Here is a 22,815-nt window from a genome sequence, read left to right as displayed (position 1 = left end):
ACACACACCATTCAAAGATCCCACGGAGTAACGGCTTTGGTTTCAGGTTCATCGCTTGCTGCTGGCGGCGGTGCAGGCGGAGGAGGGAAGGGAGGAGGGGGACGTGCCTGTGTTGCCAGGCAGTGGGGAGATGGAGGACATGAGTCACCACATGAACGCCAAGCACAGGGTGGGTGGCATGCTCTTACACACACACACACACACACACACACACGCTCACACACACACACACACACACACACACACATTTTTAAAAATATGTTTTTAAGATGACGACAATTTGTGTGTGTTTTTTTTATGTGTTTTTTCTTTTGTGTGTGTGTGTGTGTGTGTTTCGTGCATGAGTGTGTGTGTGTGAGTGTGTGTGTGAGTGTGTGTTTGTGTGTGTTGTGTGTGTGTGTGTGTTTTGAGTGTGTGTGTGTATGTGTGTGTGTGTTGTGTGTGTGTGTGTTTTGTGTGTGTGCGTGGGGGTGGGGGGTTGTTTTGGGTCTGTTGTTTTTATTTTTGTGTGTTTGTTTGTTTTTTTTCCACGTTGTTATAGTTTATGTCAAAATTATGAAGTGCTTGTCTTTATGTTTAATGTAATTTCTTTTCTTCTTTTCTTCTAATTGTCCATTGTGTTATGAAGAAATGTCATTTAAAATATTATTTTAAAAACAACAACGAACAAACAAACAAACAAAAAAACACACAAAAAAACAACAAATCACCAGTTGATGGATTGAGATATATGAAAGTTAATGGAAAAAACATTCGGGAATGTCAAGACACTAATTTCTCAATTAAAAAAGAAAAAAACCCAACCTGTTACGGTGCAGTTTTAAGCCTTGGTGGTGTGTTACCTGTGCATTGTGTCATCACCCTGTCTGTCATCGTGTCCCCTGTCTTACCTGTCCTTTGTGTCATCACCCTGTCTGTCATCATGTCACCTGTCTTACCTGTCCATTGTGTCATCACCCTGTCTGTCATCATGTCAGTCACCCTGTCTGTCATCTGTCGTCATCATGTCCCTGTCTTACCTGTCCTTTGTGTCATCACCCTGTTTGTCATCATGTCCCCTGTCTTACCTGTCCATCGTGTCATCACCCTGTCTGTCATCGTGTCCCCTGTCTTACCTGTCCATTGTGTCATCACCCTGTCTGTCATCATGTCCCCTGTCTTACCTGTCCATCGTGTCATCACCCTGTTTGTCATCATGTCCCCTGTCTTACCTGTCCTTTGTGTCATCACCCTGTCTGTCATCATGTCCCCTGTCTTACCTGTCCTTTGTGTCATCACCCTGTTTGTCATCATGTCCCCTGTCTTACCTGTCCATCGTGTCATCACCCTGTCTGTCATCATGTCCCCTGTCTTACCTGTCCATTGTGTCATCACCCTGTCTGTCATCATGTCACCTGTCTTACCTGTCCATTGTGTCATCACCCTGTCTGTCATCATGTCACCTGTCTTACCTGTCCATCGTGTCATCACCCTGTCTGTCATCATGTCCCCTGTCTTACCTGTCCATTGTGTCATCACCCTGTCTGTCATCATGTCCCCTGTCTTACCTGTCCATTGTGTCATCACCCTGTCTGTCATCATGTCCCCTGTCTTACCTGTCCTTTGTGTCATCACCCTGTCTGTCATCGTGTCACCTGTCTTACCTGTCCTTTGTGTCATCACCCTGTCTGTCATCGTGTCACCTGTCTTACCTGTCCTTTGTGTCATCACCCTGTCTGTCATCATGTCACCTGTCTTACCTGTCCATTGTGTCATCACCCTGTCTGTCATCGTGTCACCTGTCTTACCTGTCCATCGTGTCATCCCCCTGTCTGTCATCGTGTCACCTGTCTTACCTGTCCATTGTGTCATCACCCTGTCTGTCATCATGTCCCTTGTCTTACCTGTTCATTGTGTAATCACCCTGTCTGTCATCATGTCATCACCCTGTCTGTCATCATGTCACCTGTCTTACCTGTCCATTATGCCATCACCCTGTCTGTCATCATGTCCCCTGTCTTACCTGTTCATTGTGTCATCACCCTGTCATGTCACCTGTCTTACCTGTCCATCGTGTCATCACCCTGTCTGTCATCATGTCCCCTGTCTTACCTGTCCATCGTGTCATCACCCTGTCTGTCATCATGTCCCCTGTCTTACCTGTGCATTGTGTCATCACCCTGTCTGTCATCGTGTCACCTGTCTTACCTGTCCTTTGTGTCATCACCCTGTTTGTCATCATGTCCCCTGTCTTACCTGTCCATCGTGTCATCACCCTGTCTGTCATCGTGTCCCCTGTCTTACCTGTCCATTGTGTCATCACCCTGTCTGTCATCATGTCCCCTGTCTTACCTGTCCATCGTGTCATCACCCTGTCTGTCATCATGTCACCTGTCTTACCTGTCCATTGTGTCATCACCCTGTCTGTCATCATGTCCCCTGTCTTACCTGTCCATTGTGTCATCACCCTGTCTGTCATCATGTCCCCTGTCTTACCTGTCCATCATGTCATCACCCTGTCTGTCATCATGTCCCTTGTTTTACCTGTCCATTGTGTCATCACCCTGTCTGTCATCATGTCACCTGTCTTACCTGTCCATCATGTCATCACCCTGTCTGTCATCATGTCACCTGTCTTACCTGTCCATTGTGTCATCACCCTGTCTGTCATCGTGTCACCTGTCTTACCTGTCCATTGTGTCATCACCCTGTCTGTCATCATGTCACCTGTCTTACCTGTCCATTGTGTCATCACCCTGTCTGTCATCATGTCATCACCCTGTCTGTCATCATGTCACCTGTCTTACCTGTCCATCGTGTCATCACCCTGTCTGTCATCGTGTCACCTGTCTTACCTGTCCATCGTGTCATCACCCTGTCTGTCATCATGTCCCCTGTCTTACCTGTCTATTGTGTCATCACCCTGTCTGTCATCATGTCATCACCCTGTCTGTCATCATGTCACCTGTCTTACCTGTCCATTATGTCATCACCCTGTCTGTCATCATGTCCCCTGTCTTACCTGTCCATTGTGTCATCACCCTGTCATGTCACCTGTCTTACCTGTCCATTGTGTCATCACCCTGTCTGTCATCATGTCCCCTGTCTTACCTGTCCATCGTGTCATCACCCTGTCTGTCATCATGTCCCCTGTCTTACCTGTCCATCATGTCATCACCCTGTCTGTCATCATGTCATCACCCTGTCTGTCATCATGTCACCTGTCTTACCTGTCCATCATGTCATCACCCTGTCTGTCATCATGTCATCACCCTGTCTGTCATCATGTCTCCTGCAGGCTGCACAGAATGCTCAGCGGGACTCCCAGGAGCTTTTCCAGTCCATATTTTTCCGCGACCACGAGGACATCGAGGACGTGTGCACTGCTGATGCTGTCATCTATCAGCTGAGGTCCAACGGGGTGTTCGTGTTCGTGCCAAGGTCAGTAGCTGGTGTTTCTCCATCACAAGGGAAGATGAGCATGAGCTTTACACTGGGTGGGTCTGTGGATGGCTACTGATAAGTCCAGTCCAGATACTGAAGTGTCTGGAGGGATTGTAAGGCTGTGTCTGGATGTCTTGGGCAAGCATTGTAAGGCTGTGTCTGGATGTCTTGGGCAAGCATTGTAAGGCTGTGTCTGGATGTAAGGCTGTGTCTGGATGTCTTGGGCAAGCATTGTCAGGCTGTCTGGATGTCTTGGGCAGGCATTGTCAGGCTGTGTCTGGATGTCTTGGGCAGGCATTTTCAGGCTGTGTCTGGATGTCTTGGGCAAGCATTGTCAGGCTTTATCTGGATCAGTGGATGTCTTGGGCAGGCATTGTCAGGCTGTGTCTGGATGTCTTGGGCAGGCATTGTCAGGCTGTGTCTGGATGTCTTGGGCAGGCATTTTCAGGCTGTGTCTGGATGTCTTGGGCAAGCATTGTCAGGCTTTATCTGGATCAGTGGATGTCTTGGGCAGGCATTTTCAGGCTGTGTCTGGATGTCTTGGGCAAGCATTGTCAGGCTTTATCTGGATCAGTGGATGTCTTGGGCAGGCATTGTCAGGCTGTGTTTGGACTCTGATCCTTAGTTTAGTTCAGTCGTTTGCCTTTTATGTATCTTTTATTTTATTTTATTTTATCCAATGGCTACCACCACTCTTTGATGTCAGCCATATTCCTACACGCCAAGGACAAAAGCTGTATCAGTACAAATTACATTGAAACAAATGCAGGTTCTGTGTTCGAGTGAATTTATGTATGAAATTACACTGACTGATGTATAAGTGCTGAAATTACACCGACTTGTGCATAAGTGCTGAAATTACACTGACTGATGCTTAAGTGCTGAAATTACACCGACTTGTGCATAAGTGCTGAAATTACACTGACTTATGCATAAGTGCTGAAATTACACTGACTGATGCTTAAGTGCTGAAATTACACCGACTGATGCATAAGTGCTGAAATTACACTGACTGATGCATAAGTGCTACTTTTCCATGCAGGTATAGTGTCTGTGGATCACTCTGCACACTATAACACCTCCCTGAAACTGAAATTGTAAATGGTTGTTACAGGTACGGTGTGAAGGGGGTAGCCTACCTGCAGGATCGTAAGGGACAGGTGCTGTACGTGCCTGGCTCCGGGGGTCCCCAGTGGCTCAGCGGTTCCCTCACCTGTGCTGACCAGGGGCTGACCGTGGAGTGCTCCCTGGGCCAGCAAACCTACCACCTCTTGGAACACGTCACGGTCAGTTGGGGTTGGGGGGGAGAGGGTGAGAGGTGGGGAGAGAGGGGGAAGTTTGGGGAGACAGGGGGTGGGAGGGTTTGGGGGTGGGGAGAGGGAGAGGGTAGGGGGGAGAGGGGGAGAGTTGGGGGTGGGGAGAGGGGGAGAGTTGGGAATAATGGGAGAGGGTTGGGGGTGGGGAGAGGGGGAGAGTTTGGGGGAATGGGAGAGTGTTGGGGGTGGGGAGAGGGGGAGAGCTGGGGGTGGGGAGAGGGTTGGGGGGAGAGGGAGAGAGTAGGGGGTGGGGGAGAGGGGGAGAGCTGGGGGTGGGGAGAGGGTTGGGGGGAGAGGGGGAGAGTAGGGGGGAATGGGAGAGGGTTGGGGGTGGGGAGAGGGTTGGGGGGAGAGGGGGAGAGCTGGGGGTGGGGAGAGGGTTGGGGGGAGAGGGAGAGAGTAGGGGGTGGGGAGAGGGGGAGAGCTGGGGGTGGGGAGAGGGTTGGGGGGAGAGAGGGAGAGTAGGGGGGAATGGGAGAGGGTTGGGGGTGGGGAGAGGGTTGGGGGGAGAGGGGGGAGAGCTGGGGGTGGGGAGAGGGTTGGGGGGAGAGGGGGAGAGCTGGGGGTGGGGAGAGGGTTGGGGGTGGGGAGAGGGGGAGAGTAGGGGGTGGGGAAAGGGGGAGAGCTGGGGGTGGGGAGAGGGTTGGGGGGAGAGGGGGAGAGTAGGGGGGAATGGGAGAGGGTTGGGGGTGGGGAGAGGGGGAGGGTTGGGGGTGGGGAGAGGGGGAGGGTTGGGGGTGGGAGAGGATTGGAGGGAGAGGGGGAGAGTTGTGGAAGAGGTTGGTGGGGAGAGGGGGAGAGTTAGGGGTGGGGAGAGGATTGGAGGGAGAGGGGGAGAGTTGTGGAAAGAGGTTGGTGGGGAGAGGGTGAGGGTTGTGGGGAGGTGGGGGTGGGGAGAGGGTTGGGGGGGAAGGGCAATGGAAGAGGATCTGGGTGAGGGAGAGAGGGTTAGGGGAGGGTTGAGGGGAGAGGATGAGGGTAGGTTAACAGTGCCTCCTTTTACCCAGCGTTCACCCCTTTCCCCTGCACCTTCCCCAAGAAACATAGTATGGTTACCCTCATGGTTGGGTAAAAATGGTCGTACCTGTAAAAGCCAATCACCCCACTACCCGCCACCCCCACCCCCCTTTCCCATAAAAAAACCCCTGCTACACGTGGGATTGCAGCCCTCAAAGGCAGAGGAAGACCCGTCTGCCAGCATTGCTTGTGTCCATTCACAGCAGGTTGTGTGTGTGTGTGTGTGTTGGACAGGTTCGTCTGTCTGTCAATGCCTCGCGGGCACACTGCCAGTCCCTGAAGATGGAGGTGGTTTCCAAGCAACCACACAACCCTGGAGGTCACGACCCTGCAGAGGTTACCACCAAGGCCGACATTGTCAAGGTATTCAGAGCTTTTTTTTTTGCTTTTTCTCTTCTCTCTCTCTCTCTCTCTCTCTCTCTCTCTTCTAAAAGTATTTTTTGTAGGTACGTAGTGCAAAGTATCCAAAGTATATTTTTCTCTTTTGTTTTAGTTTCTAAGGTAATGCGTACAAAGTAACTAGAGCTTTTTTCTCCCTCTCTCTTTTGCTTTAGTTCTTAAGGTACATTGCACAAAGTATCCAGTGCTTTTTTGCTCTTCTCTCTTTTTCTTCAGTTCTTAACTCACTCAGTACAGCCAGTCCTCTCTTCTCCTCTACGCAGACCCCTCGGATGTCCAGTGGGTGTCTGAATGACCCAACCTTTAGCTTCCGTCGTCAGAATTGTGGTATTCTTTGTCAACATTCACGTCTTCAGTATAAGAGCCTTCCGCTTGCAATATTTTGATGATGGTAATTGGGGTGAAACGCTGTTAACGTCGTCTCTTTCGCCGTTTGTATGGAAAGAGTTAAGATACATTTAACAAAGTATCCAGTGCTTTTTTTTCTCTTCTCTTTCTTCAGTTCTTATGGTACATTGCACAAAGTATTCAGAGCTTTTTTCTCTCTCTTTTGCTTCAATTCTTAAGATACATTGCACAAAGTATTGAGAGCCTTTTTTATTTTCTTCTCTCCACTCTCTTTTACTTCAGTTCTTAAAACTCACTCTGGACGAATAGTTTTCTCCCTTGCTTTTCCCCACAGACGAAGCATTTGTTAGGGTTAGGAAAAAAGCAACAACAAAAAATAGGAAAAAAGCAACAACAACAAAAAAAAACACATAAAGTAACTGAATGAAACTTGCTGCACTTGACCCACTGACCCCTCTCGTCACGTCGTGTGTACGCCCACCCCCTTCCCGCTTCACTGCCCTCAGAAGCTGAGTCACTGTCAGTACCTTCTTGCTGGTAGCTTTCTTCACTGTAGATACTTTATTCACCCTCTTCATCATCCACGTCGATGTCAAAATCTTCAGTTTGAAGCATTTCAATCACTTCAGCAGCAGTAAAAAGCCGCTGTCGTGATATAGTTTGCTCCAAAAATTTCCATTTGTATCGCCTGCGACGCCATTTTCGGTACGTATGCAGATTCGCTTGTCATGTGGGGTACCGAGGTCAGTGGCTTGCTTGCGAGTGTGTTGTTATGGAATTACATGATGAAACTTTCCATTCGACCTTTGACACATTCGCAATGCACGATGTAGCTGCGATCGTTATGCTACCCCATGAGGGAAACGTGGAAAAAAAATTTAATTGTTGGAACTGCTATAGCATTTTGTCGTCCGGAACGCTGCCTTACGTCAGGAACGCTATAGTGTTCCATCGTCCAGAGTGAGTTAATGTACATTGCACAAAGTATCCAGAGTTGTTTTTGTTTTTTTCTCTCTCTCTCTTTTGCTTCAGTTCTAAAGGTACATTCCACAAAGTATCCAGAACTTTTTTTTTTCTCTCTCTCTCTCTATTTTGCTTCAGTTCTTAAGGTACATTTCACAAATTATCTAGAGCTTTTTTTTCTCTTATGACACACATATGTTAACAGTTCTCAGAAAAGGCATATGTTGTCACAGTTTATCCTCCATTATGACCTGATTGTGAGACAAAGGATGAACTTTTCTTGATTCTTGTGTGTTTGTGTGTGTTTGTTGATGTGTACATGTGTGTGTGTGTGAGAGAGAGAGAGAGAGAGTAGTATTCCTAAATGAATACAGTTGTGCATCATTTTCTGCAGTTGTTATATGAATTTTGTGCCCATTTCTTGTGTGTGTGTGTGTGTGCGCGCGGGTGTGCTGATGTGTACTTAATCAGTTAATGTGAGTGTTGATGTTTACTTTTTTGTATGTGCTAGTTGATGTGTGCTATACATATGGGTGTTTGTTCTGTGTGTGTGTGTTGTGTGTGTGTTTTGTGTGTGTGTTTTGTGGTTTGTGTTGTGTTGGTGTGTGTGTTTTGTGTATGTGTGCATGTGTGTGCGCGTGTTGTGTGTGTATGTGTGCGTATAAGATGTGCATGCTTCGTACACACTCACGCACACACCCAATCAGTCAATCTGCTCATGGCTTTTTTGTGGTGGTACGACAGAGGGTGAAGCAGGGAGCAGAGAGGCAACAGGGGGATGAGGACCTGTGTGATCTGGACCGCGTGGACCCGGAGCTGGCCCAGTACCGCCAGCCAGACCCCAAGAAGAGCCTCTACCAGCTCTTCCTGTCCTTCCATGAGATGGGTCTGCGCTGCAAGCCACAGACCCCTTCCTAGAGCTGCAGTGCAGTGATTGCCCAGTGCATCCGCGTAGGAAGAGAGAGAATCTGAACGCGCTGGTTCGAATCCCATAACCACCTTTTTTTTTTCTTTTTGCTGCCCCATCATCTGTGCCATTCCAGTGGCATTACTCCCATGCTGCTCATTCCGAGACGCCCATATGCAGCCACACAAGGGTTCGTCTGTTGCAGTCCCAGTGCCGGCAGTCCACAGGGAACCATCAGTGTTAGGTCGCCAGGAGGCCACACACCAGAGGAGACCCTGCACTGCTGCTGACTCGCTTTGGTGGTGTTTGGTAGTGCCTGTTCTGACTTAACGTACTTAGGACACCACATACTAAGCATCACACTGACGACAGTAATGGCTTAGTCGTGGAGCCAGATTAGGTGAGCGTTCCTCCCAGAGTGGAGACCGCCACCACGTCCCTCCATTGATGAAGATGAACGAAGAGGAAGAGGAGGATAATGATGATGATGCTAGACTCTCTTCAGCTTTTGCACACAGGGAGTACAGTCTGACTGACCCCCTCCCTGTCTGTCTGTTTGATGTGAGTGTGAGTGGTGTTATGGACATGGGCTGTGGTTATGTGTTCTGTATGTGATGTGAGTGTGAGTGGTGTTATGGACATGGGCTGTGGTTATGTGGTCTGTATCTGATGTGAGTGTGAGTGGTGTTATGGACATGGGCTGTGGTTATGTGTTCTGTATGTGATGTGAGTGTGAGTGGTGTTATGGACATGGGCTGTGGTTTTGTGGTCTGTATCTGATGTGAGTGTGAGTGGTGTCATGGACATGGGCTGTGGTTATGTGGTCTGTATCTGATGTGAGTGTGAGTGGTGTTATGGACATGGGGTGTGGTTATGTGGTCTGTATCTGATGTGAGTGTGAGAGGTGTTATGGACATGGGGTGTGGTTATGTGGTCTGTATCTGATGTGAGTGTGAGAGGTGTTATGGACATGGGGTGTGGTTGTGTGTGGTCTGTATCTGATGTGAGTGTGAGTGGTGTTATGGACATAGGCTGTGGTTATGTGGTTTGTATCTGATGTGAGTGTGAGTGGTGTTATGGACATGGGGTGTGGTTGTGTGGTCTGTATCTGATGTGAGTGTGAGTGGTGTTATGGACATGGGGTGTGGTTATGTGGTTTGTATGTAAGTGTGAGTGGTGTTATGGACATGGGGTGTGGTTATGTGGTTTGTATGTAAGTGTGAGTGGTGTTATGGACATGGGGTGTGGTTATGTGGTCTGTATGTAAGTGTGAGTGGTGTTATGGAAATGGGGTGTGGTTGTGTGTGGTCTGTATCTGATGTGAGTGTGAGTGGTGTTATGGACATGGGGTGTGGTTATGTGGTTTGTATCTGATGTGAGTGTGAGTGGTGTTATGGACATAGGCTGTGGTTATGTGGTCTGTATCTGATGTGAGTGTGAGAGGTGTTATGAACATGAGATGTGGTTGTGTGTGGCCTGTATCTGATGTGAGTGTGAGAGATGTTATGGACATGGGGTGTGGTTGTGTGTGGCCTGTATCTGATGTGAGTGTGAGAGGTGTGATGGACATGGGCTGTGGTAGTGTGATTTTATTGCATCTGGGGGGTGGCTGCCTGTGACAGGTTTTATTGTGTCAGGATGTGAATGTGATGGTTTATTGTATCGAGATATGAGTGCGACAGGATTCATTGCATCAGGATGTGAGTGTGACATGTTTTAATATGTCAGGTGTGAGTGTGACAGTTTTATTGTGTCAGGATGTGAGTGTGACAGTTTTATTGTGTCAGGATGTGAGTGTGACATGTTTTATTGTGTCAGGATGTGAGTGTGACATGTTTTATTGTGACATGATGTGAGTGTGACATGTTTTATTGTGTTAGGATGTGAGTGTGACATGTTTTATTGTGACAGGATGTGAGTGTGACATGTTTTATTGTGACATGATGTGAGTGTGACATGTTTTATTGTGACATGATGTGAGTGTGACATGTTTTATTGTGTTAGGATGTGAGTGTGACATGTTTTATTGTGTTAGGATGTGAGTGTGGCATTTTTAAGTGAGTGTGACATGTTTTATTGTGTTAGGATGTGAGTGTGGCATTTTTAAGTGAGTGTGACATGTTTTAATGTGTCAGGATGTGAGTGTAACAGGATGTGAGTGTGGCATGTTTTAATGTGTCAGGGTGTGAGTGTGACATGTTTTAATGTGTCAGGTGTGAGTGTGACATGTTTTAATGTGTCAGGATGTGAGTGTGACATGATGTGAGTGTGACAGTTTTAATGTGTCAGGATGTGAGTGTGGCATGTTTTAATGTGTCAGGATGTGAGTGTGACATGTTTTATTGTGTTAGGATGTGAGTGTGACATGTTTTATTGTGTCAGGATGTGAGTGTGACATGTTTTATTGTGTCAGGATGTGAGTGTGACATGTTTTAATGTGTCAGGATGTGAGTGTGGCATGTTTTAATGTGTCAGGATGTGAGTGTGTCAGTTTTAATATGTCAGGATGTGAGTGTGACATGTTTTAATGTGTCAGGATGTGAGTGTGGCATGTTTTAATGTGTCAGGATGTGAGTGTGGCATGTTTTAATGTGTCAGGATGTGAGTGTGACATGTTTTATTGTGTCAGGATGTGAGTGTGACATGTTTTAATGTGTCAGGATGTGAGTGTGACAGGATGTGAGTGTGGCATGTTTTAATGTGTCAGGGTGTGAGTGTGACAGTTTTAATGTCAGGATGTGAGTGACAGTTTTAATGTGTCAGGATGTGAGTGTGACATGTTTTAATGTGTCAGGATGTGAGTGTGTCATGTTTTAATATGTCAGCATGTGAGTGTGACATGTTTTAATGTGTCAGGATGTGAGTATGACATGTTTTAATGTGTCAGGATGTGAGTGTGACATGTTTTAATGTGACAGGATGTGACTTCTGTATTGGGATTCTGTGTCTGACAGCTTTTTTGCTGGGGTTTTAGGGAAACAGGGTTTGTACAAGTTTTTAAGAATTTGTAGAATGAATGACATGCCTTTTCTAAGCTCATGTAAGTCTTTAAAAAAGAAAAAGAAATGGGTTTGTAGAAGTCATAATATTTGGCACTCTTCATTACTGATACAAACAATGTACATGTTTCAGTGAATGATAAAGCACAGCTGCAAAATGTTCCACCTGAATTCAAATTCAGAGTGAAATAATGAAGTTTTAAAAACCCAACCCTGAAAGGATTTTTCCCACCTAAGTGGCAGTTCTCGTCTGTGCTGCATACAAGTATTCATGCAAGGGACATAAGCTTTTTTGGGTTGTTGGTTTTTTTTTTTTTGTTTTTTTTTTCTGCTGAACTTGAAGAATGGATCTGTGTATTATGTGTCTGCAAAATAGTGGGTGTGGTTGTGCTTACTAACATACATGTCTTGATGAAAAGCCCTGCACATTGCAAGACAGAATGAAAGAGTTTTGCTTCCATGCAAACCTTCCACCTGTCATCGGATTTGAAATTTGTAAAGACTTTCCGTGAATCATGAGCAGAGGAAGGGCGTTTCCAGCTAAAGTGCCTTGTTTGTGTGATAACATTTGGATGATTAACTGTGTGATAACATTTGACTGGTCTCGCTGGAGGACTGCTCTAGTGGTATAAAGACGTTTGGAAACAAGAGAATGCTGGCCATTAAGGAGAAGCGTGAGCGAAGGAAGCAGGGCTCAACTTCTGGAGACGTTTTCCCTTGCAACACCTGTGGGAAGTGCTGCGCATCCAGAATCGGCCTCTTCTCCCATATGAGGACACACACCGACAGATAAGCCTACCTGCCTACTCATCCGTCGGTCCAACAGGAGACTCCTCCAAAACATTTGGATGATTATCTGTGTGATAACATTTGGATGATTATCTGTGTGATAACATTTGGATGATTAACTGGAACGAAGGCAAAGGAACAAATGAACAAATGTTTTATTGAGGGTAACTGGATAAGCTGGATAGTTTAATGTACGATCCACATCCATTGTTTCATTGGTGAAAAGTAACCGGTTTAACGGTTTTCTTCTGCTGCTCATGAGCTGGTCCCTCTTCTGCCTGTTGAAAAACAGCACCAGGATGGGTCGAGGCTTGGCACTGCTGAGTTGTCCTGCTCTGTGGGCCACCTCAGTGTGCCCTGGAGTGGTGTGCACACCCACAGACTCCGTGAAGATCTGACACACTTTGCTGAAGCAGTCTTCTGCTGTCTCTCCCCGGTCCTCTTGTACTCTGAACACTCACAAATTCCATCTGCTAGAATATTGCTGAAGGTCGTTGTTTTCTGTCAGTTTCAGGCATGATTCATATTCAGTGTTTCGTTGCTGAAAAGTAACAGGTTAAAGGATGGGGGAAAAAAAAGTCCATACTGCTGAGATAACAGGCAGCTTACTCTGGTGTACAAGTCTTACATTGATGAATAAGTACTTTTGTTTTCATATTGGTTAATGACCCTTTGTTATTTTCTGCTGGTGTCTGTGTGTGTGAGGGGGTATGTACGTACTTGTTTATTTCCTGCTGGGACCTGCTGGTTCTGGGCTGTTGATAATGTTAGTGAAATAGCCAGGAATTGTTTACTGATTTGTCTGTCTATTTTGTGATTGTTTTTTGCTTGACTTAAAGAATGGAACTGTGCATGATGTGGTTTCTACTAAATTGATAGTGTGTGCATGTGTGTGTGTGTGTGTGTGTGTGATGAATACAAAGGACAATACGTATTGATTTTCATTTCAATATGCCATCAGTTTCATGCTCTGCTGATTAATATTTTCCATTTCAAGAGTAATATTGTCTCAGGAAAGTTTATGTTGAATGTCTTTTATTTTTGCTGTGTTTTTGAGAATGGAAGATAACTAAATCTGTGACTGGTTGAAATGTGTGTGTGTTGAAATGTGTGTGTATGTTGTGTGTGTGTGTGTGTGTGTGTGTGGTCATTGAACCTATAACTGTTAGAAATGACTGTGTGTGAATGTGTACAACCAGTTGATTGTGTGTTGCATGTGTGTGTGGTTGTGTGCCGTTGATTTTGAACACATACACTGTATGATCGGCAAATTCATCCTTCCACTCATTCACTGAAATTCCAGGCTGGAGTTTGGTAGGCTTTTTTTTTCTTTTCTTTTTTTTTTTTAATTCATTTATGTATATACAGCCATAAGCACCTTCCAGTCTGTGCCTTGCTCTAATGTACACCAAACACATATTCAGGCATGTTATAGTCCACAAGTGAGAGAACCATTTACATGCAGGTCCTCCGGAATTGTTTGAGAAACAAACAAACATGGGGGTACTTTGGTCTGGGCTGTCTCTCTCTCTCTCTCGCTCTGTCTGTCTCTCTCTCTCTCGGTCTTTCTCTCTGTCTCTCTCACAAGCACATTGTAGCAGTTTCAGTGACTGCTTCATGACTGAAATACAACCAACCAACCAGGGACAGTTACTTCCTTCACAGGCAGCTGTTGGGTCTAGCATGCAGCAAAGCAAGACGACAGAGAAAAAGAAGAGGAGGGAAGGAAAAAAGAAAAGAAAAAAGAATTTATTTAACCCCTTTACTGCTGCTGACAGTTGTGCTCATCAGTGAGAGCTGTCACCTCACTGAGGTAAGACAGAGCTTACAGGTCAGGATGTCAGTGAAGGGCTGTCACCTCACTGCGATCAGACAGAGCTTACAGGTCAGGATGTCAGTGAAGGGTTGTCACTTCGCTGTGATAAGACAGCATACAGGTCAGGATGTCAGTGAAGGGCTGTCACCTCACTGAGATCAGACAGAGCTTACAGGTCAGGATGTCAGTGAATGGCTGTCACCTCACTGTGATCAGACAGAACTTACAGGTCAGGATGTCAGTGAAGGGCTGTCACTTCGCTGTGATAAGACAGCTTACAGGTCAGGATGTCAGTGAAGGGCTGCCACCTCACTGTGATCAGACAGAGCTTACAGGTCAGGGTGTCAATGAAGAGCTGTCACTTCACTGTGATCAGACACAGCCTACAGGTCAGGATGTCAGTGAAGGGCTGTCACCTCACTGTGATAAGACAGAGCTTACAGGTCATGATGTCAGTGAAGAGCTGTCACCTCACTGTGATCAGACAGAGCTTACAGGTCAGGATGTCAGTGAAGGGCGGTCACCTCACAGAGATAAGACAGAGCTTACAGGTCATGATGTCAGTGAAGAGCTGTCACCTCACTGTGATCAGACAGAGCTTACAGGTCAGGATGTCAGTGAAGGGCTGTCACCTCACAGAGATAAGACAGAGGTTACAGGTTAGGATGTCAGTGAAGGGCTGTCACCTCACTGAGGTAAGACAGAGCTTACAGGTCAGGATGTCAGTGAAGGGCTGTCACCTCACTGTGATCAGACAGAGCTTACAGGTCAGGATGTCAGTGAAGGGCTGTCACCTCACAGAGATAAGACAGAGGTTACAGGTCAGGATGTCTGAAGGGCTGTCACCTCACTGAGGTAAGACAGAGCTTACAGGTCAGAATGTCAGTGAAGGGCTGTCACCTCACTGAGGTAAGACAGAGGTTAAAGGTCAGGATATCAGTGAAGGGCTGTCACCTCACAGAGATCAGAGGTTAGAGGTCAGGATGTCAGTCGCTGCTCTGTGTTAAGACATTTCCATCTTGGGTTTGCTTTATTTTTGATCATCAGAATCAGTCACTTCATTGACAAGTACACAATAATTAGTACCTGCACTTCTGACCCACACCACACAGTCACTGATGTCATTTCAGCCAATGTACGTTGCCATGTTTCCCGGTCATCAGCTTTGAGGAACATAGTTTTGTGGACCAGATTTGCTTTCGCATAGGGTTGTATCTGGGATGGATGGATGGAGGGGTGTGAGTGTGACTGTGAGTGAGTGTGTGAGAGAGTGAGTGTGTGTGTGTGTGTGTGTGTGTGTTCAGGGGAGGGGTCAAATTGTTTTAAAAGTGTAAGATGCACATCACGAAACGTTGTGTTTGTCGTTTTTTGCCTCAAATGAATATTGAAAGGTAAAGAAAGGGGGGAAGGCGATGTTTTTGTGGCCAATATTTGTTGAAGTGAAGTTCATTGGGGGTTGGGGGAGGTGGTGGGGGGAGACTGTTTGAGAATGCAGAAAAAGCACCCTGTGGTAAATGTATAATAATTATCTGAAAATTGCTGAGTGCATGTTTTCTTTTCAATATCTGAAAAGTAGTTTTGCCAGATTTCCTCACCTACATCCCAGCACAAACCTTCTAGAGAAAAATGTGTTCAAGCCACAGAACAGAAAGATAGGAAGACAAATACACTTGTTGGCAGAGAAAAAAGCAGAGAAGAAATGTGTGGCACTGCACTGTAACTAGAGCATCCTGAATTTCACACAGAGAAATCTGTTGTGACAAAGCTTAATACAATATGATACAACACAACACAATACAGTACAATGCAATACAATGCAATGCAATGCAACACAATACAATGCAATGCAATGCAATGCAATACTCGCTCATTCAGAAAATGAGTAATGGGGTGAATGGGAGGTAGCAATGTTTTGTGGCCAAGTGAGAAGCAAGGGACTCAACTCAACAGCAACAGGTTCAGTCATACCAACCCCAGCAAAACCACACTCCAGTCCTCACAAAACAACAATGGCACACACAACAAACACTTTGCTATTATCAGAATAAGTACAAAAAGCATACATTGGCATACCTCTTGAAAAATACAGAGCGACATATCAATTACTAATTAATCCACACTCTCACCATCGACATTCATTTACAACAACAGCTAAAGCCAACATGATTCTACACCAAATATACAACTTGACTACAAAAACGAAAGTACAACTCATATTGACCTGATAAATTGGCTGTGTCAGTTCATGTCATAAATATCAAAAGGCCTACAGGATGATTTCTATTGATTTTTTTTTTAATTTCTGGGTTGGACTAAGAAACCCAGTTCATAAAATACATTACATTACAGTTTTTGTCTCCTAAAGAAACGGAACAGATGAAATCACACAAGCCACATACAATTTACTGGGTTTGTGTACACCAATACAGTATTTCAACAATGGGATATAAGACTATATATGTATATATATGGAAAAGCATTACCCTGCCCACCCCCACCCCCCTACCCCCCTCCCAGCCCCCTTCCCTCCCCAAAACAGTTGTACTCTTTTCTTGTTCTCAGCACTGTGTCGTGCTCATGCAGACCAACACTATCCTCATGAACTGAACCACGGATGGGTAGTATCGGCGATCTTAGCAGCCCTGAGGTTGCTCTGCATTAAGAATGCTTCCAAGTGTGTGGAATTAATGTTGAGGCAGGTACATTGCTGAATGCTGAGCAGACTTGGCACTGCTGATTTTGCTCATGGAACCAAGTCCAAGTCACTTTGTGCCAGTCTGTGTGACAACAGAATCTCTCCAGTGATGATCAGTGCAAGGTATTCTGTTTAAACGTCCTCTCCACACATACTGATGATTGTAGACATCTAGAAGTATATTGATAATTGTAGACACCTAGAAGTATACTGATGATTGTAGACATCTAGAAGTATATTGATAATTGTAGACACCTAGAAGTATACTGATGATTGTAGACATCTAGAAGTATATTGATAATTGTAGACACCTAGAAGTATACTGATGATTGTAGACATCTAGAAGTATATTGATAATTGTAGACACCTAGAAGTATACTGATGATTGTAGACATCTAGAAGTATACTGATAATTGTAGACACCTAGAAGTATACTGATGATTGTAGACATCTAGAAGTATATTGATAATTGTAGACACCTAGAAGTATACTGATGATTGTAGACATCTAGAAGTATATTGATAGTTGTAGACATCTAGAAGTATTAATTCTCAAAGTTGAATGCTTATCATCTAATCCAGTAAATAGATAAACAGGTGGGAGGGGAGTCCGGGAGCTGTACGGACAGGTGGGTGAAACCGAACAAATGGAGAGGGTATCAGGTGTTGTGTCTCAGGGATAGATCAGTGAGAACGATGACAAAAAGTGGTAGGCTGTTTATTACCTTCACGTAGTTATTTTTTAAGAGCTTGTTTATGTGTTGTTGTTTTTTGTATAATTATTTATTCAGATTTAAAGGTATTGAAATGGTTGTTTTCCAGTTGGTTTCAAGCACCTTCAGCCTCACATCTTATTTCCTGTTCAGATCTTTTAAGTATCAGCAGTCATCTCAGTGTTTATCACTGAATGGAACATTCTACTGACATTTGATTAAGAAAAAAAAACCACAACACCCTAAACTGGCCGTGTGTTATAAGCATGTCTGCCTCAACCACTTCCCTCTCTGTAATGTTAGACTTTTTATTATATGGTTAATCATTGTATGTCTGTTTCTTTCTTTTCTTTTTTCTTTCTTCTGAAGTAATCACCACATATTTTGCATGCTAAAATATTGAAAAAAAAACCCCAACAAACATCACAGATATATGCTTTGTGGTACTGAAGTGTGTTTGTGGAGTTTTCATGTAAAACACCGCAATGGCGTTCTGTAATGTTTTTTCTGCATGTATGTTCTTTTTTTTTTTATTCCTAACAGCCAGACAAACACTGCACAATTGACCAACAACAACCTGTCTGTGAAAAACCCGACTGTTTGACAAAGCAGTGCGAGACTGACGGTTTTGTTTTCAGTTTCACGGAGATATCAAAGCATGCACACTGATCCATATATACTACACACCACATCTAGCCCCTACCTCCCCTCAAAAAGAAAAAAAGAAAAAAAAAATGGAACCAATGCATGATCTACACATAAACTCAACACACAGTTCATTCCAGGCTTTGAGAGCCTGCCTACCTACCCCCACAGTCAGCTGTGGTTTATCAACTGTCCAAACATGCTTGTTTACCAGTGCCTGTTTACAGACCTGAGCCCTTTCATTCATCACGACCGTTCTCTCCTGAAATGTATGCAGGCAGGAAAAGTGATCAGACTGGTGATCGTCAAACACGTCAGCAAAGGCTAATAATAGTCATCACTGGTGTCATGATTCAGTAACAAACCTACAGCTGATAATACACAACAAGACACATCATCAACTCTGTGACAGGCAAAAAAACCCAAACAAGCGGGGTGGGGGTGGGGGTGGGTGGGGGTAACACTGGTGGTGGGAGGGAGGAGGGGGAAAGAACTTGAAATACCACGGCCAGTCTCACCTTGATGCTTATCTCCCCTTGCCTATCTCACCTCACCTGTCTCATCATCTTCCCATATCTCACCACGCCTACCTCACCCTATCTCACCTGGCCTATATCTCACCTTGCCCACATTTCACTTCTGTCCATCTCACCTTCCCCATATCACCATGCCAATTTCACCTTGCTGCTTATCTCACGTAGCTATCTCATCTTCCTTAACTCACCTTGCCCATCTTACCTTTGCCAATGTCACCTTTCTTGTCACCTTTGCCCATCTCAAACTATCCATCACACCTGGCTACCTCAACTTTGCCCATCTCAAACTATCCATCACACCTGGCTACCTCAACTTTGCCCATCTCAAACTATCCATCACACCTGGCTACCTCAACTTTGCCCATCTCAAATTATCCATCACACCTGGCTACCTCAACTTTGCCCATCTCAAACTATCCATCACACCTGGCTACCTCACCTTTGCCCATATCAAACTATCCATCACACCTGGCTACCTCCAGGTATTGAGGATGGGTGGAGGTGTGGGGGCGGGGGCGAGGGGAAGCAACGTGGTACCCTGCCTGGCTCTGCCCACACCTGTTTTCTCTCTGACACCCCAGTCCGTACAGGTATACCAGTTGTGTCCTCTGCTCACATCAGGCCAGCGTTTTATGGGATTTTTTTTTTTTTTTTTGGGGGGGGGGGGGGGGGGGGGGGGTGGGGGGGGAGGGGATATTTTTGTTGTTTTCGTTCATTCATCGTACGTGCTGGCTTGTTCTCTGTCACCCTCTGCGCTCACTATTTGTTCGTCTCGTGGGCAGCAAAACCAGATCCGGTGCCTGCCTGCAGCCGACATGGGACTAGAAAACTTTAAACCTTGACACCATCACCTGCCCGGTGACTGACTTGACTACCTTTTGTGCGCACACATCACCAGTCTCATCTCCCAGTAGCAGTTTAACGCCTCTACTTCTTCACCAAGCGGCGGTCATGTCAGTAGCTGACCTTCCCCCCAAAATAACACAACCTCTCTCTCTCTCTCTCTCTCTCTCTCTCTCTCTCTCTCTCTCTCTCTCTTCATACACGTACCAGCATGGACCACACAAGAAGTGCCACAACCAACCCGCCAGCCTGTAGCTTGGAATCGCAGGGGGGCAGGAATCGCGCTGTCTTTCTTTTCTCTTAGCCACTCGTACTTATCGATGCAGACTGGGGACGTTTGCAGGGGGAGGAGGGGAGGGGGAAGGGAATCAGTGGTGGTACTTGCTGCACGTTTGACAGCAGCGTTTCTTGTAGTGGTGGTAGCCGCACAGACGCGCCTGGCTAACGAACATACACCACCTCCCGTTGGGTTTGTCCGTACACTGAGAGTCCCCGGGTCCGGAAGTGGTGGGGGTGGTGGTGGGGGGTGTCTGTTGCTCTGACACCTTGGTGGTGGTGGTGGTGGTGGTAGTGGGGGTGGTGGCTGTGGGCGTTCGGTGGCCGTTGCTGTCTGCTGCTTCCGCGGCGAGGGTCTGCTTGGGGGTGTCACTGACGCCCATGGTTGGGTCAGGAGTGTCGGCGGTGGTGACTTGGTGATGATGTTGGTGATGACGACGACGGTGGTGAGACTGATGGCTTGGCCTGTGGTGGTTGTGGCGATCGTGCGCTGCGTCGTCCCCCAAGGCACCTGGCACACAGCAACAGTGTTCATGACAACGACGATGATGATAATTGAGTGCAGTGGTAAACCTGTGATAACGATGATGGTGATCATTGTGTGCAGTGGTAACCCTGTGACAACGACGATGATGATAATTGAGTGCAGTGGTAACCCTGTGATAACGATGATGATAATTGAGTGCAGTGGTAACCCTGTGACAACGATAATGATGATAATTGTGTGCAGTGGTAACGATGATAATTGAGTGCAGTGGTAACCCTGTGATAACGATGATGATCATCATTGTGTGCAGTGGTAAACCTGTGATAACGATGATGATAATTGAGTGCAGTGGTAACCCTGTGACAACGATAATGATGATAATTGTGTGCAGTGGTAAACCTGTGATAACGATGATGATAATTGAGTGCAGTGGTAACCCTGTGATAACGATGATGATGATCATTGTGTGCAGTGGTAACCCTGTGATAACGATGATGATGATGATTGAGTGCAGTGGTAACCCTGTGATAACGATGATGATGATAATTGAGTGCAGTGGTAACCCTTTGAGAATTCGACAGGTAAGGGCGATAATCTGCGGGCAACTTGCCGGAAGTCTCCCTTCTACTTCCAGAGCTGGAGGGGTGCTCTGGACGCTAGTCATTCGGCGGGTGAAACAATAAATCGAGGTCCTGTGTGCAGCATGCTCTCAGCACACGTGAAAGAATCCATGGCAATGAAGATAGTTGTCTCTGGCAGAACGTTTTTGGTAGTAAAATCCACCCAAAAAGCTTACTGTATGTAATATACTTCCACAGAATGTGTGTTAGATATATGAATGTTAAATTTACAGTGTGTTCAACATTTCTCTGGGCCACCTATAGATGTATGTCCGCCACAGGAAAGGTAAATATCTGAGGAGTTTCCACGATGTTTGTAATCAATGTCCACTATCTGTGTGGCATCGTGGTAGAATCAATTGGGCTTTGGCTTGGCTTTGTGATCCAGTGTTCACCAGTGATCCGCATGGACTATCCAGTGATCAGGGTGGACTATCCAGAACAGAATCACATTACAAACAAACAAACAAACAACAACAGCAAAACAAGCCACATACTACGCACAACCTCTTGCTTTTGAGAACAGAATCACACCATAAACAACAACAACAACAACGACACAAAGACAAGCCTCATACTTCGCACATCCTCCTTCACACTGATCTCAGCCGGGGCCGACGCCTGGAGGGCCATGGCCTGTGGAGGTCGCGCCCCACCCCGGTGATAGTGCTGGAAGGAGGTGTTGGGGCTGGTGCTCTCCTGGTAGCTCCGTGGAGACGCCTCCTGCACCACCGGCTTCTGCGGCCGCTTGTCGTAGTCGTTGGGAAGGGGGAGGGTGTGGTTGTGGCAGGACTGCGTGTTGCAGGGGCGGCGTTCCTGGGGCCTCCGCTTGGCCCTGCAGTCCATGCTGGGCTGGAGGGAGGAGTTGAGGCACTTCACCTCCCGGGTCTTGGCGCCCGTGCCGCACGACTTGGAACACTGTGGGGGAGAGAGAAAGATTTGGAACACTGTGGGGGAGAGGAGAGGAGAGAGAAAGATTTGGAACACTGTGGGGGAGAGGAGAAAGATTTGGAACACTGTTGGGGAGAGGAGAAAGATTTGGAACACTGTTGGGGAGAGGAGAAAGATTTGGAACACTGGAACACTGTGGGGGAGAGGAGAAAGATTTGGAACACTGTTGGGGAGAGGAGAGGAGAAAGATTTGGAACACTGTGGGGGAGAGGAGAGGAGAGAGAAAGATTTGGAACACTGTGGGGGAGAGGAGAGGAGAGAGAAAGATTTGGAACACTGTGGGGGAGAGGAGAAAGATTTGGAACACTGTTGGGGAGAGGAGAAAGATTTGGAACACTGTGGGGGAGAGAGAAAGATTTGGAACACTGTGGGGGAGAGGAGAAAGATTTGGAACACTGTTGGGGAGAGGAGAAAGATTTGGAACACTGTGGGGGAGAGGAGAGAGAAAGATTTGGAACACTGTGGGGGAGAGGAGAGAGAAAGATTTGGAACACTGTGAGGGAGAGAGAAAGATTTGGAACACTGTGGGGGAGAGAGAAAGATTTGGAACACTGTGGGGGAGAGGAGAAAGATTTGGAACACTGTGGGGGAGAGGAGAGAGAAAGATTTGGAACACTGTGAGGGAGAGAGAAAGATTTGGAACACTGTGGGGAAGAGGAGAAAGATTTGGAACACTGTTGGGGAGAGGAGAAAGATTTGGAACACTGTTGGGGAGAGGAGAAAGATTTGGAACACTGTGGGGGAGAGAGAAAGATTTGGAACACTGTTGGGGAGAGGAGAAAGATTTGGAACACTGTGGGGGAGAGAGAAAGATTTGGAACACTGTGGGGGAGAGGAGAAAGATTTGGAACACTGTGGGGGAGAGGAGAGGAGAGAGAAAGATTTGGAACACTGTGGGGGAGAGGAGAAAGATTTGGAACACTGTTGGGGAGAGGAGAGGAGAGAGAAAGATTTGGAACACTGCTGGAGAGAGGAGAAAGAGGAAACACTTGCACGCTGAGTTGATGTACACAGCTGTTGTTTGTTCCCAGACGATGTTCTGGTGGCTTGTGATTAAAATGCAGACGAAGAGT

At 46.3% G+C, this 22,815-nt stretch overlaps 2 protein-coding genes across 4 annotated transcripts in view; one reads left to right on the top strand and one right to left on the bottom strand.

Annotated features, from left to right (window-relative positions):
- The window catches only part of LOC143282326 (DIS3-like exonuclease 1), a 44,200-nt gene extending 33,787 nt beyond the window's left edge, over window positions 1-10,413 (top strand). For 2 of the 3 annotated variants that reach the window (XM_076587930.1, XM_076587931.1), the window contains exons 20-24: window positions 47-169; window positions 3,278-3,420; window positions 4,538-4,709; window positions 5,991-6,119; window positions 8,211-9,641. In XM_076587930.1, the coding sequence (XP_076444045.1) occupies window positions 47-169; window positions 3,278-3,420; window positions 4,538-4,709; window positions 5,991-6,119; window positions 8,211-8,384 (741 nt within the window). In that variant the 3' untranslated portion in view covers window positions 8,385-9,641. Of the gene's footprint in view, window positions 1-46; window positions 170-3,277; window positions 3,421-4,537; window positions 4,710-5,990; window positions 6,120-8,210; window positions 9,642-9,873 lie in introns of those variants that run through there. The other variant, XR_013055235.1, reaches the window with a different exon arrangement.
- A 3,301-nt stretch (window positions 10,414-13,714) lies between these two features.
- The window catches only part of LOC143281888 (thrombospondin type-1 domain-containing protein 4-like), a 333,059-nt gene continuing 323,958 nt past the window's right edge, over window positions 13,715-22,815 (bottom strand). Inside the window, 3 exon segments of the mRNA XM_076587162.1 lie at window positions 13,715-18,650; window positions 18,682-20,195; window positions 21,370-21,709. Coding sequence (XP_076443277.1) covers window positions 19,777-20,195; window positions 21,370-21,709 — 759 coding nt within the window. The 3' untranslated portion in view covers window positions 13,715-18,650; window positions 18,682-19,776.

Source organism: Babylonia areolata, chromosome 5 (genome assembly GCF_041734735.1).
Source record: "Babylonia areolata isolate BAREFJ2019XMU chromosome 5, ASM4173473v1, whole genome shotgun sequence".
Lineage (NCBI taxonomy): Eukaryota > Metazoa > Mollusca > Gastropoda > Neogastropoda > Buccinidae > Babylonia > Babylonia areolata.
Note: the sequence above shows the minus strand (reverse complement) of the source record. Positions and strands in the feature narration are given on the sequence as shown.